The following is a 13,777-nucleotide window of genomic DNA, read 5'->3' as shown; positions in this document are numbered from 1 at the left end:
AAAAACCTATCATGGGAAAGATTTTAGTTAATATTGGCTCATCTGTCAAGTAAAGCACATAAAAACAACAATTACTATGATGCTACTGTCTTAAGCTTACTTAATAAAGACACTCAATGAAAGACTTATTATTGCAAATATCATTCACATGACAATGCTATTTTAACTTAAAAGGAGGTACTTACTAGTGTTAGTATTGGCTAAGGGGTTAGGTTTTCTCTGAATGGCACGTGCTGTTCCCGTGTCCTCATTGATTTGCTGCATAGAATTAAAATCAATAGTATAAACTCGTCCCAGAGTGGACAAGCTTATCTCATCCTCACCGACCTGATGGGCTGCCTGAGAGCAAAGAGAGAGAAACCTTGAATATAACCATGGAGAAATGTATACACTTAAGACACAGTGGGAACCCTCCATAAAAACTAACTTACATATTAATTTGTCAGGTTTTAGATGGTGAAGTAACAGAATATGGAAAATTTAATACTGTGGATGTGACAAAACTCATTAATTAAATCATTTTCAGTTAAATACAAATATACACCAGTGGACCTATCAGGTCTCCTGAGACATAAATACAGGTAAAAATCTTGATGCAAGATCCAGTCATGTAGAATCACTGACATGAAGAAGATGCCACTGGGATTAAGAGGGCTTTAAGGCTTTGCTGACAGAAAAAAAAAATTTGTTATCCATATATCTTGGTATCTAATTCTTAGGTTAAAACGTTATTTACATCATGGATTCTTAGCAGCCCGCCAAAATTCTCCTTGAAACAAAATGATCTTATAAAATTATCCTTAGGTTAAACAAAAAATAATTATCTAAGATTGTAAGAGACTCAACTGGAACTAAGAGAATCGTCCCTAGGGGTTGCAGGCATTACACGGAACATTTCTAGAATTAGACACTTTGATTCACACTGTCTGCTGGATTTTAGACAGCCAAAAGAAGCGACAAAATATTCATTCTTATAACAATCCAAACTATGGAATTCCTAGGTTGAATAGAAGACAGGACTCCTAGGAAATACAAGAGTAATCTAACAGCGAAAATGCAATTATCGGAAAAATGCTAAAAAGAACAACTTAGAGTTAGAGACCACGACCTGGTTATGCAGCAAAACTGACACCGCACAGAGAGCCCGTCCTAGGACACCTCCTCATAAAAGCTGGCTCTGAATTTAGATACTTGCCTAAGAACTTCCAATTTTATGACATAAATCGAAAGAATTCAAAAATTCTTTTTTAGAAACAAACTGATGGAAAACACCTTCAGAGAGGTACGTCTCTAAGTGTGATATTTTAAAAATTCAAATTTTTAAAATATCAGCCTGAAATCAGAAAATACACTGAGACTTACAGGGATCGTACATTGACAATGTGAGTAAATGATGCATGGCATGTCAAATAATGCAGTTACCAATATTTCTTAAACGAGGGCAAATATTTTCCTGACCTGAGGCATTTCTGAAATATTTTGGTGCAAATTTAATATGGAAATATAAAAATAAGAATAAAATCACACATAAAACCTTCACAGAAAACCACTGTAAATATTTTGGTGTATTTCCTTCCTTTGTATTTTTCTTTTCTCTTATTTTGCTGAGTTCCCAAAAGAGTCACGTAATTTTCAATATTGTTTTCATGTACCGTATCCCATTTTATGTCATTAAAATTTACCCCATTAATGTCTGCATTACATATGACACTATGCATGTATCACAATTTACATTATCATTCACCTGCAGCTAGATACTTAAGTTTCCACATTTTTACTCTTAAAAATATTTAGTTATTTGTATGTAAATCTCTGCTTCTGAGAAATTTCTCCTGGACAGGAGGTATAACGAACTTTTAGAAGCAGAGAGCCTAAGGCCTGGAATGTTTCCTTTCAGAAATGAGGAAACTGTGGAACAAAGGACTTAAACTACTTGCTCCAAGTCAACCAGGTAGAGAGCAGCAGAAGCGGGACTAGCACATCATGTTTTCTGACCTGAACAGAAATGAGGACCTTGTTCTCAGGAGACAAAAGGAGAGAATCTTCAGTTAATTCAAAATTGAGCACATTTAGGTACACATACCCACTGTCCCCACCTCATCCCTACACCCACTCTCTACCAAAATAGACACATTTAAACGGTACGATGAAACTACTACCTCAATGATCCGGCTGTCAATCCTGTTGTACGGATGCCAGAGGCCCCGGTCGTCACGCCACTGCCATATCGCACCATCGGTGTTCTGAGCATTTCCCTTCTTCAGCATGGTATCCACTGCAAAAATGCCTTCTTTTGGTAAACACGGCATAAGTTCGCTGGCGGGGAGAGAAGAGTACAATTATTTTAAAAGTAGCTTCCTAAAATATTAATGTCAGGTCTCTAAAGTAAACTATCCTCTTATAAACCACATTTATAATTAGCTTAATCTTTACCAAATCAGAGATGTCAGTTCATACAGTTCTTGAGGACTTCGTGGGACAAGATCGATCTGTTCCTGACAACTTCCATTGGAGGCACCACACAGGAGGAAGTGAAGAGTTTCTGCAATGTCTGTAAAACCAACAATAAAAAGCAAAAGCCTGTGAAACTACTTGTATTACCTAACTTAAAAGGCAATCATTCCCTAGGGGGAAAGAAAATCAGAACTATTTTCTTCTTCAGCAATATACTATCGAATTTAAAGTAAAAACAATAATTGACTGGATAAGCAACTAAAAACATGTATGAAGATTTTAACAATTTCTTTCTAAGGACTTCAGCTTGAGTCCTGACCTTCTAGCTGCACGCCTAATCACAAATCCACTCCGAAGAGTTCAGGAATCTTTTATTACTTTCCTTGTAGAGCGAAGAAATACATTTTAATCTTTGATTCAAGTATATTCATATATTTGTCTTCAAATCAAATATACTGAAAATGTGTGGCTGATAGGATAAGACAAAGAAACTAAAAGCATCTAATTCTTATCATATTTTGTGATCAGGAAAAAGTCATTTGCTTACATAACATTTAAGCATGCCAACTTAATATAAAATCATTAAAATATTGTGTTTTAGTTGCCATTACTAGAAGAAGTGGCATAAAAACCACTCTGATACACTGACGGTACGAATGGAGGTAGCTGGCAGCCTCCACAGGTGTAACCACTCTACACCTACAACCAAAAGACAGGCTGGCTCTCTGGTTGTGTTGTGTGTTTGTATATATACTATACATAAGGCAAACTATAAAGATTTCATTGAAATGTTTTGCCAGTTGTCAATAAGATCTGTTGTCAAGGAAAGTATTCACCATCGATCTGGGTAGAGAGATATGGACAGTTAAATCTCTGCCTCATAGAAATTAAAAAGTTTTTAATTTCTTGAAAAAGTAGCTTTACCAACTTTCCTAAGAAATGTGAATATATGGCAATGATACATCATCAGGATTCATTAATTTTTTTTACAAAAGATCAGAGGATGACAACAAAATGGAAAGAACCAGAAGAAGTTCGTGTTTCCTTCACATTATTGTTGTAGAATGAAAATATAAGTCTAGCAGCCTCTAATTATGAATGCATGGTAAAATTCCTGGAATACACAAAAGAGGTGAAAGTATTCACTATATTACAAGGAAAAAATCCAAAATGTTAAACAAACAAAAGTTAGGCAGCAATTTCCCAAATCAGTATTTAGGGAAATTCTGTGCCACACAGTAAGAAGAGAGAGACGATCTGTACTCGAATTTAAGGAAATGAATGATCAGCTAGGTAAATGCAAAGGGCTCCTAGGGATTTTAATAAAGTGCACTGTGACTACACACACACACACACACACAGTCACACCTTTCCCAAACTTATCTAGGCAGAGAGCACTTTGTTCATGGCATAAGCAAAAGTATTCCTGGAATACGAAGTTTGGGAATGATTACACGCTTTAAGAGGAACCTTATCAATAAATCACCTCAACAACACTATTTTTCCACAAAATTCTGTGCCAGTGTGCTAATTCACAAGTATGCAACTAAAAATAAAACTAGTATCCCCAAAAAAGTAATTTAAATTATATTACTCAATAATTAATGTTTAATAATATTTTACTAAGTTAATAAATTATACTACTTAATATTCTATCAGAGGCAGTGGGACCAAAGGCTATTTTGTTAGTATCATCACTGACTCCCAAGATAACATCTTCAGAAATTACAATTATGGATATGAAATTATCCACAATTATAGGTGTTCTACACAAGAGTGATCAATATACTCTAGTAGCAATAATCGTATCATATATTTTCTGAAGCCTGCCGTCTTCAGACATTAACTTGTATTTGAAATCTAAGGTTTAAGAAAGTAATTAATAGTCAATTGCAATAGCAGTGCAATAAAACTACTTCCTGCTGGGTAAGGTTGGGAAGCACTTAGAAATACTAAAGCAGCAAAAATCAGAGACATTCACCTGTACAAAAAAGTTCTAAACTCCTAGATTTGTTTGCCTAACTCGATGCCTTTTTGAGGTAGAGTAGCATTCTGGAATAAGATGAACTGCTAGAAAATCTAACATTACATCATTGGTATTATATAGAAAGCAATCATCTTGGGTCTTTAGCTCTACAACGACCAAGGGTAAAATTTTAATTACTGTATACTTTAAAAATTGTATGTAGGAAGCATTACTATTTTGTCCCAACACAAATTTGTTATATATTAATATATTTTTCTTCCATTATTTTCCAGTGTCTATGATGTTATTTAGCAATCTCTTCTACTTGCTTGATTTATATTGACATATTTAAAAAGTCACTTTTTTCCTGCTTAAAGCAGAATAATAGCACTACTTACTTTGCTTCATAAGTTGAACAGCTAAAGTTGGACAGTTGGAACACATCAGAGAAAACATGCGAACCACCATTATAAACATCCCGGAACTTAAAATTGGTGGAGTCACTACCAACAGTTGCTGAACGTTTGTAAGCAGATCTTTGGAGGCAACCTGCTGTAGTAAATTCTTCACAAACACAAGAAAAAAAGAAAGTTATTTCATATTTAAGTAATTTAACAGCCTCATGAAAGTACCAGCAAAGACCAAATGCTCACCTCCTCATGTTGGAAGTTGTCCACGAGACGTGCAAAACAAAGGCAAGTGCTTTCTACCGACTTTTTGTCCTATTTTTTAATAAAGGAGAATAAAGTTTAGTAATAAAATATTTTTACTGTCAGTTATCACTACCTCACCTTTTTCCGAACTCCAAATTTTTCAAGGCTGACTAAATTAGATGGGAGCTTTGGAAATGCAATGAGTCTAAGCAAGGTACAATAAATACCATGGTTTCAAAGCAAATGAATCATACTGATAGAACCTCTCTTCCCCATTAAGGTGCCAACAGATAAAAGCAAAAGCACAGAAAAAATAAAATTTTTGTACTTCTGTAATTTCAATACTTAAAGAATTAGAATAAAGAAAAACATCCTATCATCTTAAAAAACATTCCCAGTAGAAATGTTTGAAACATGCATAAACTGAAGTTTGAAAATGGTTAAATATGTGTGTAAACCAGAGGTTTACTGATTAATGTGAAAAAGTACGTATAGATTTGCTACATTCACCATGAAAATGATCTGGAAATACTATTTTAGCGGCTTCACTGAGAAAAGATTTTCAATAATCCACATAAGAACAAAAAGAACACCTTAATGGCTTAACAAGTGTGTTGACAGGCCTTTTTTCCTAATTAATAAAGGGGCTTCAGATGTGATAACTAGACTTCCTTGTGTAAAACTGAGAATTCTGGTACTACGGAAACTCTACACTTTCACTGTCACTATTTAAGTCTAGAAAGAGTGCTACAATAAAAGCGGCCAACTATTTAACTTCTGATTCTCATGCCTTACTTCCAAAATTAGATACTGAAATCACAGCTAACTAGAGAACGTAGTTCTAGTCCCCCAAAAAGGTTATCTCAACCTAATAAATTTTTTAAATTAAATGAATGGCACGATTTGTGTCTCGATCACCTTAGAAGCAAAATACTCCAGTGATTCATTAACCATTTATCTATCTTACATATCTAAATCCCTTATTTGACATGTTTTATGTACCTAACAGTCCCAAGATTTTAAGCACAGTTTGTAAAGGTGATTTACAAGCCAGATTTCTTAAAAAACAACTCTCCGGCAATAACACTTCAAAACATAAATTTATATTAAAAGAAAATTCAGTTTCACTACAACCTTGAAGCTTATCTCAATCTGTGCTGCACCTCAGCTTCTGTTAGCCCTGCATCACCAGGTCCACTGATTCCAGCTCCTAAATAATTGCCCCTGCCTTCCTCCAGCAGCAGACAGCTGCAGTGTACATGTTTCATTTTATTTCCTTTTGGGACAGTCTTGTCTCCCGATCTTAACCTATATCCTCCTAGTTTTGTCTGCCTAACTCAATGCGTTTCAGGAAAAGATCTTTTCAAAAGGAAATTCTGAATACATCACATAGGAAACACTCAATTATTTTTGCCAGAATAACAAATTCATCCCTTAAAGTCAAAATAGTTGAAGATAACAAACGTGAAATACTGTTCATTTGGGTAAATTCACCAACATTTTATAAAATAACCTAATATGGTACGTGACTAGGAAACAATAGAAAAACATGGATCAGAACATTTCCAACTCATATATCCAGTTGGAACACTTAAAACCCTAGTTAAAATTGGCATCATTATAAAAATGTAATAAAAATGTTTATGACACATAGAATAGGTTCATATTTTACCTGGTGGGTTAGCCTTTGGGTAAGCAATGGGAGGGAATCGGCCACAAAATGAAATTCATCTGGAGTGATACTCTGGCAGCAATTGGCTGCAATTGCCAGTGCGTTTCTTTGGGCATTTATGCTGAAGAACTCAAGATACAGCAAGCAGTCTGCCAAACCACCCTAAAAGACAGAAAACTGTTAAAGTGAAGAAACACCTTCTTATCAGCAATTTTTTTTAAAAGCCTACTAAAAAGTCTAGCACATCACTTTGGAAACACCATGTGTGCCTTACAGAGACCGCAATCTAGGAGCTGGTATAATGTGAATCTAAAATGCAATTATTGAATGAAATACGGTCCTTCGGTAACAACACTCACCGCTTGTAGAATGGCTTTGCTGTGCCTACGTGATAACATCTCCAAGGCAGTCAAGGCCTGCTCTGCCACATCAATACACTGAATTACTTGCAGCTGGGAACATATTAACAGGTAATCTGAGGTTATCATTCAAGTACTTTTCTAGTCGCGTATCGTCTACATGACAAACCACAATATTTTCTCTAATTTCCATCAATCTACGCCTCTAACATGAAAACCACTAAAGGAAACCAGTCATTTATGAGCTTAACCAATAATGTACAGCCAATATAGTTTCCAACTACTTTGCTGTTTTAAGATACTGAAAAATGTTTTATATAGAGAATAAGCAAAATCCAATTACATAACTTTAAAAGTTCATATTTAAAATAAACGAGTTGTTTTATATAACATTATTTTAAAAATCAAGTTTTAAACTTTATACCATATTCCAAGGTATACGCAAATTTTATTGTGCATAAAAAAGGAAAATGCCCTTAAGATGGACCAAAATCACAACCTACCATAGACCACACAAAAAAATTTCCTATCTCCACTGACTCATTTGATGATCTTGAGCAAGGTATTTTGCCTCAGCCTTTTTAGCTGTAAAACGAGAGTATAAATAACTATAACCTTACTGAGATGTTTTCTAGAAATAATGAAATTATGTTTTCTAGAAACAGTGAAACTAGTTTCAATCCAATCTTTAAGTTCTCTGAAAGATTTTATATTAATGTGGTAATTGTCGTTACTAAAATTATAAAACTGGGTTGATTCTATAAATGCTTAATTAGCATAAACTTTAAACTACTGCTCTAAAATATTTTTACGGAATCTGGCTAAAAATGTTAGATAATGAATGCTAAAATCTATCTTTTGATGTGATAGGCTACTTTAGAATTCAAAAGTCAGGAGTTCTCAGCTTAATTCTCCTACCCCTGCTTTTGAAAAAGTTGTGCAAAAGTAGGATTACCTTTTCTAAAAAGACAGGAATTGCATCTACTACCACAGCGGATGATCGAGGAAGTGCTTCCATCATGTATGTTAAGGCTCGACAAGCATGGTTCATCTAGAAAACAAGAAGGCACTTTTACTCAATAAAAAGCTCAAAATATAAATTTAGAGTGTTTTTAAAAATACAGAATATACTTACAATATCGAAATTATGCTCCATCTGCAGTAATGTTATCTGTTAAAAAAGATTACAATAAAGTATAAGAAGCTGTCTATAAAGTTCTAAGAAGTATTGCTTCCTTCCTCTACTTCAACTGAAATGGAAAGTAGTTTTCAAGACTTTTACCATACAAAAATAATATCAAGTTAAAACTCTAGTATGCATACACAAGAAATGATTACGTGTAGGATAGCATGACTCGCATACTATAGCTCTGACTTGGTAATTTTGCTGAATAACTGTCGTGATCCAGGTCAAAAATAAAATTTTCCTGTTGCTTAAACAGACCCTTCTGGCACCTCTACCCACCCCCGCCTTCAGAATCTGCTCATTAACAAGTCGCTGAGGTGTCAATAAATATTCAATACATAAATAAATAGAGCAACAATGAACTGACATCTGTTAACAACTGTCAGTACAGACTCAAGACCATAGCTTAAAACTCTTTTAAGTCTCTAAAAGATGGGCTAAGGACCATTTAACTCAGCTGTAAAATACACAGTAGTACAGAATTTAAACATATTGATAATTATCAGAAACTAATTATGCATAAGTTAAAACCCATTTTAATATAATCTAGAAACACATGACTGACTCAAAATTAATCTGATGTTTTGTTTTGTATAAAATTTCTCTTGTAGAAAAGACTTTAAACAGATTTCAACAAAGTTTTTCAAAGGAGAGAATGCAAAACTGCTTGGTGTATATACTCTATCCCCTGAAGCAGCCAAAAAAATTTCCTACTTGGGGAAGAGGCATTCACTGTCTTCTAGTTCAGTGGAAAAGTTTTAAATGCTTTGAATTTAAGCTATAAATATACTTTTGAATTAAATATATAACTACAATAACAGACCTCATTCTAATACAATGATCATTTAATATGAATGTCTTCTTGGCTCTGAATTATGCTGGCTGGGCACAATCACGTATGCATTACACACACACACACACACACACACACACACACACACACTCCCCGCCCCCCAAAGGTCCTGATAATACTTTTTGTTAAAACACACAAACACACACCCCATTTCAGGGCTGAATAGCACTCTGTCTCAAATCACTTATAGTCAGTCAGTTATAACACCTAGTCTAAACTGAAACGGGTTGTCGTGTTAACATAAAAAGTAAAAAGTTTTCTAGTTCTTAAGATGGAATAAACCTTATAAGGCCATGTTTGGAAAGGATTGCTGTAAATAGATTCCTTTTCACTCAAAAGGACTAATGTCACACAAGAGTATGGTAATGGGTAGATATATATTCACAATATTCGACTGTGATGAAAGATAAATCTGGACAACTCATTAACAACAGTCATTATTAAATAGCATGAGCCAACTGTGCAGATCTAGTGAGCACTTTAATCAACGATCAGCAAATTAAGTAAATTAGATTATGTGTCAATGTTTCTGCCTAAGTTTAATAGCTTCTCTAACTAATAAAAATTGCATTTTAACAGCAGATAGTATAGGGTAAACCTAGTTCTTTGTTGCTATTTTTTAATGAATAACAACAAAACAAGTTTAATTTGGGTAACAGAAGCCAGCTATGAGAGAAATCTGTAATTTGAACATGAATATTAGCATAAACCAAATGTAAAAGTACAAAGGCTAATAGTGCTTTCATGAAACATCCGGAAATCAACATGCAAGCCTTTACTAGAGTGGAACTGTGAGATTTAAGAGCTAGCGTTCATTATCCGAAGGTCTGAGTGGCACAACAGGTGAAGAAACTGGTTTGATCTTAATCACCCCCTGCCAGAGCCCAAACATTCAACAACTAATAGATAGAATAAAGACTGTCACCTTGTATTTGACTGGTCTTCATTCAACTACTTCCTTAACACCTTTCTCTGTAATTTGATCTGATCAAATGAGACAATCTGATATACCAACCGTAATTTCATTTTTGTCAACTTTACTGGATATGTAAACAAAGCCTTAACATGATATTTATTTTTAACTCCCAAGGTAAAATATGCTATAAATGTATTCGTGTTTGTTAGTCTTCTGTTAGTATTCCATTCGAACTTAAATTTTAAATCTTAAATTATCGCTAATTTCTTTAATATTGCACTAAGAAAATTACCAAAAGCCACTATTTAAAAGACATACTATGCTTAAGGGCCTATCCCTGGGTAATGGCAATTTCTCTACCCACTGTTTCACATTAAAATACTTAGGCAGTTAGGATGTTAACAAATTCTAAATATCAACTACAACTGTGTTGGAAAATCATTAAAATATTTTTGAAATTGTTTTTCTATTCTGGGTATTGTTATTGCTTTTCTTTTCTTTTGTTTTTGCGTAACATAAAACCTTTTAAGCCGGAAGTACTCATGTGGTATTCTGGCTTGGCGACTCTGCCATGTACGTAATTATCAAACACGAAACCTATATGGTCCACAAAGACAACCCACAAGTGAGCTGCTTATTACAGCCCCATGTGTCACAAGGTTAAAAGAGAAACCATGTAAATTTTGGCAGAGTAAGTCAAGATATTACCTAAAGAAGTCAACAATTAAATTTTTTTTAACAATTTAAAACCAGTCATTTAAGTATCAAAGGTGAAGTAACTATTCATCATGAAATTAAGAAAATTTATTAATTTACCATTAGCAGTAACGACATCTATAAGCACGAAACAAAAGCACTAAATTACACTCTACTTCCTCTTCTATCATGTTTTAAAATTCATAGTGACAGCAATCGTGCTTTCAAATAACATTATCAGCAGCATTCAGAGGACAACTAAGGTAAAATGAGGGTAAAACTCTATCTTACCAAAGCTGGTACGACACTCTTGACAGGAAACCCTCCCAGTGTCTCCTCATTTCCCATGACCAATAATTGACACATTTCAATAACTGCCTGGAGCTGCTGACTTTCATCACTTGCTTGTAGTCCTTGTAGAAGCTGCTGGGCCTTAGAACCTTCATGGGAGGGGAAAGAAATCATTACTTTTAAACATATAAGAAAACTGTGAGTAGGTATAAGCTGCGACTGTACGTGGTAGCTGGATGCTTATCTTCTTTGGATTCCAATTAAAGGCTAGGTCTACACCAGGGTTAAACTAGGTCCGTGTTAGACTTACCAAGTGATCACTTCGTAAGGTATATAAATGTCTAATCACTATGCTGTATACCTGAAACTAATATAATTCTGTATGTCAACGATAATTTTAAAAAATTTTTTAATAAAATGAAAAAATTTTTAAAGGACAGGCTGCTATAATTAAAGACAGAACTAAATTAGTTGGGTTTACTCTGTCTTAAAGTAATCTGTTATTTACATATTTTTGTCTTCTAATTTTTATCTATTTAAATGAGATAAGCTAATAGATTTTTTAATGGCCAAAATAAAAAATAATACCCATAGAACTATTGTAAATTGTTACCTTTAACATACTTGCTTTAAAAAATGTATAGCAAGCAAAAGCTTTCTGCAATAATAAAAACCTGTTAAATAATGATGCCCAGACTTCAAAGACAATGTTATACATTTCTAAAGACCTACATCAGAATAAATGGAATCTAAGTAACAGTTAGAGCAAGGAGATGAAAACAAAATGGACAATGCAACTTTAAAAATAATTGGAAAGAAGTATTTTCTAAAAATAGCAAAAGAGGAGCCTTTCATTTCATTTGCAGATGCTGCTATTAGAGTACTTTAGAGAAGTACTTTTAAGGCTCAATTCCAATGTCCAAACAATTGGAAAATGCTAAAACTCAACTACCACAGGGAAATAAGTTGCTGATAAACTGAACAAGACACTCAAAAATAAAGTCTCCAAATGTTTCAAATTTTCATTGAACCTTTGTACTTATGTGGAATTCATATGAAAACCAAAAGCTTTTATTAAAATTAAGCTTCAGAGTCTTCCCTTTCAAAGGGACACAGGTGATCCTCAGATTTGTTTTCTCTATTATTTAAGACCATGGATAATGAACTGCATAGCTATCAATCACTGTCTTTCTACCTGAGTATAATTAAGAGTCCAACTACAAATATACTGCAAGAAAGTCAAGTTTAAAGGGATACCATCTTTAAAATTTCAAACGAAATAATATCAGTTCCAGTTTGAGCAAGTTTATCATTTCTGTGTTGAAATGATGTGGAGGGAAAAATGAAGGGAGAGTAACTAGTGAAAACAAAATCATCCTCAGTTGCTTCTTGACTCATTTTTAAAGAATGAAATAGTTCATATAAAGTATGCCCTAATAGCACAACCAGCTAAAATAAAAAGAACTGACACATATGCCATTGGATATCTTATAAACATCGAGGCTGGCAATTTCTAAGGACATTGATTCCTTTGGTCTGATCAAAATCATCATCAACACCACCAATGTCTCTGAAAAGACTTTATGCCAAACTGAAAATGGCATCAATAGCCAAAGCCATAATTTATCCTCTGCTATATGAAGAGAAATCAGCTACTAAATCAGTCAATTTTGGTTTTAGAACCATTTTCTACTCTTAAAAATTATTGAGGGGTCCCAAAGTACTTTTGTTTATATGGTTTATATCTACTAATATGTGTTAAATTTGTTTGGAACTAAAAGAAAAAATTTTAAACACTGGCTGAATAACTCATTATTCATATAAATAAAAATTTTGTAAAAAACCATATTTCCCTCCCCCCCCAAAAAAAATTTGGTGATGATAAGCATTAGTTTTTTGTTACAAATCATTTTAATGTCAGGCTTAATAAAAGACAGCCATATACTCACCTCTGCTTCTACTCTGTGACAAACGTTCTTTGAGATTACTAAAGTATGTGAAAAAATGGGCCCTATTTTGTCAAGAAGATTAAAAAGACATGCATTTATTAGTAAAGGCAATAAAATCAATAACTTGTTTAGCAAGGGCATCCTTATGTAAAAATGGAATTATTATTACTAGAAGCATGAGGCACTGAAAAATATGACTACCCATATAGTTCAGAATCATCACTTCGATTATTATTAACATACCAGTTTTATTCACACCACAGCTTTCACACTACCAGTTCAAACATGACAAACTGGAATTAATTATTACTAGTTTTAACCTTATGGATTAGATGTAAAGGTCTCAGGAATCCCCCAGGAGTCCACCAATCACACTTTGAGGAACTATTATCACAAATCAAAAGTTAACTGGCAAACATTTTCTGTAAAGGCCAAATCCAAACACTTTCTAGTTTTTACACTTGTAAACTAAAAATGATTTTTGCATTTTTTATGTAGCTGAAAAAATTTTAAAAGTTTGTGACATGTGAAATTAAATGAAATATAAATTTCAGTGTCCATAAATAAAGTTTTATTGGAATAGGGCCATGATTATCTGTTTGGGTACTGTCTGCATCTGCTTCATGCCACAGTGCCAGGGATGAATAGTTGCATCAGAGTCTGTATGGTCTACAAAGTCCAAAATAGTTACTATCTGGCCTTTTAAATAAAATATAAGCAAAAATGACAAAATGAGTAAGAAAGTAAAGAATTTCAATAGAGAATTGAAATCCATAATAAAA

General features: G+C 33.7%; 1 protein-coding gene across 21 annotated transcripts in view; it reads right to left on the bottom strand.

Moving 5' to 3' along the window:
* Positions 1 to 13,777, bottom strand: part of TRIP12 (thyroid hormone receptor interactor 12) — a 129,378-nt gene that overhangs the window by 36,176 nt on the left and 79,425 nt on the right. For 6 of the 21 annotated variants that reach the window (XM_039855301.1, XM_039855300.1, XM_039855306.1 and 3 more), the window contains 10 exons: positions 11,047 to 11,195; positions 8,240 to 8,275; positions 8,060 to 8,155; positions 7,105 to 7,197; positions 6,746 to 6,907; positions 5,074 to 5,142; positions 4,819 to 4,984; positions 2,434 to 2,560; positions 2,157 to 2,316; positions 186 to 339 (listed from right to left, as the gene is read on the bottom strand). In XM_039855301.1, coding sequence (XP_039711235.1) covers positions 186 to 339; positions 2,157 to 2,316; positions 2,434 to 2,560; positions 4,819 to 4,984; positions 5,074 to 5,142; positions 6,746 to 6,907; positions 7,105 to 7,197; positions 8,060 to 8,155; positions 8,240 to 8,275; positions 11,047 to 11,195 — 1,212 coding nt within the window. The remainder of the gene's footprint in view (positions 1 to 185; positions 340 to 2,156; positions 2,317 to 2,433; positions 2,561 to 4,818; positions 4,985 to 5,073; positions 5,143 to 6,745; positions 6,908 to 7,104; positions 7,198 to 8,059; positions 8,156 to 8,239; positions 8,276 to 11,046; positions 11,196 to 13,777) is intronic. The other 15 variants (XM_039855317.1, XM_039855305.1, XM_039855308.1 and 12 more) reach the window with 7 other exon arrangements.

This window comes from Pteropus medius, unplaced genomic scaffold, assembly GCF_902729225.1.
Source record: "Pteropus medius unplaced genomic scaffold, Ma_sr-lr_union100, whole genome shotgun sequence".
Classification (NCBI taxonomy): Eukaryota; Metazoa; Chordata; class Mammalia; order Chiroptera; family Pteropodidae; genus Pteropus; species Pteropus medius.
This window is presented reverse-complemented; position numbering and strand designations above follow the sequence as displayed.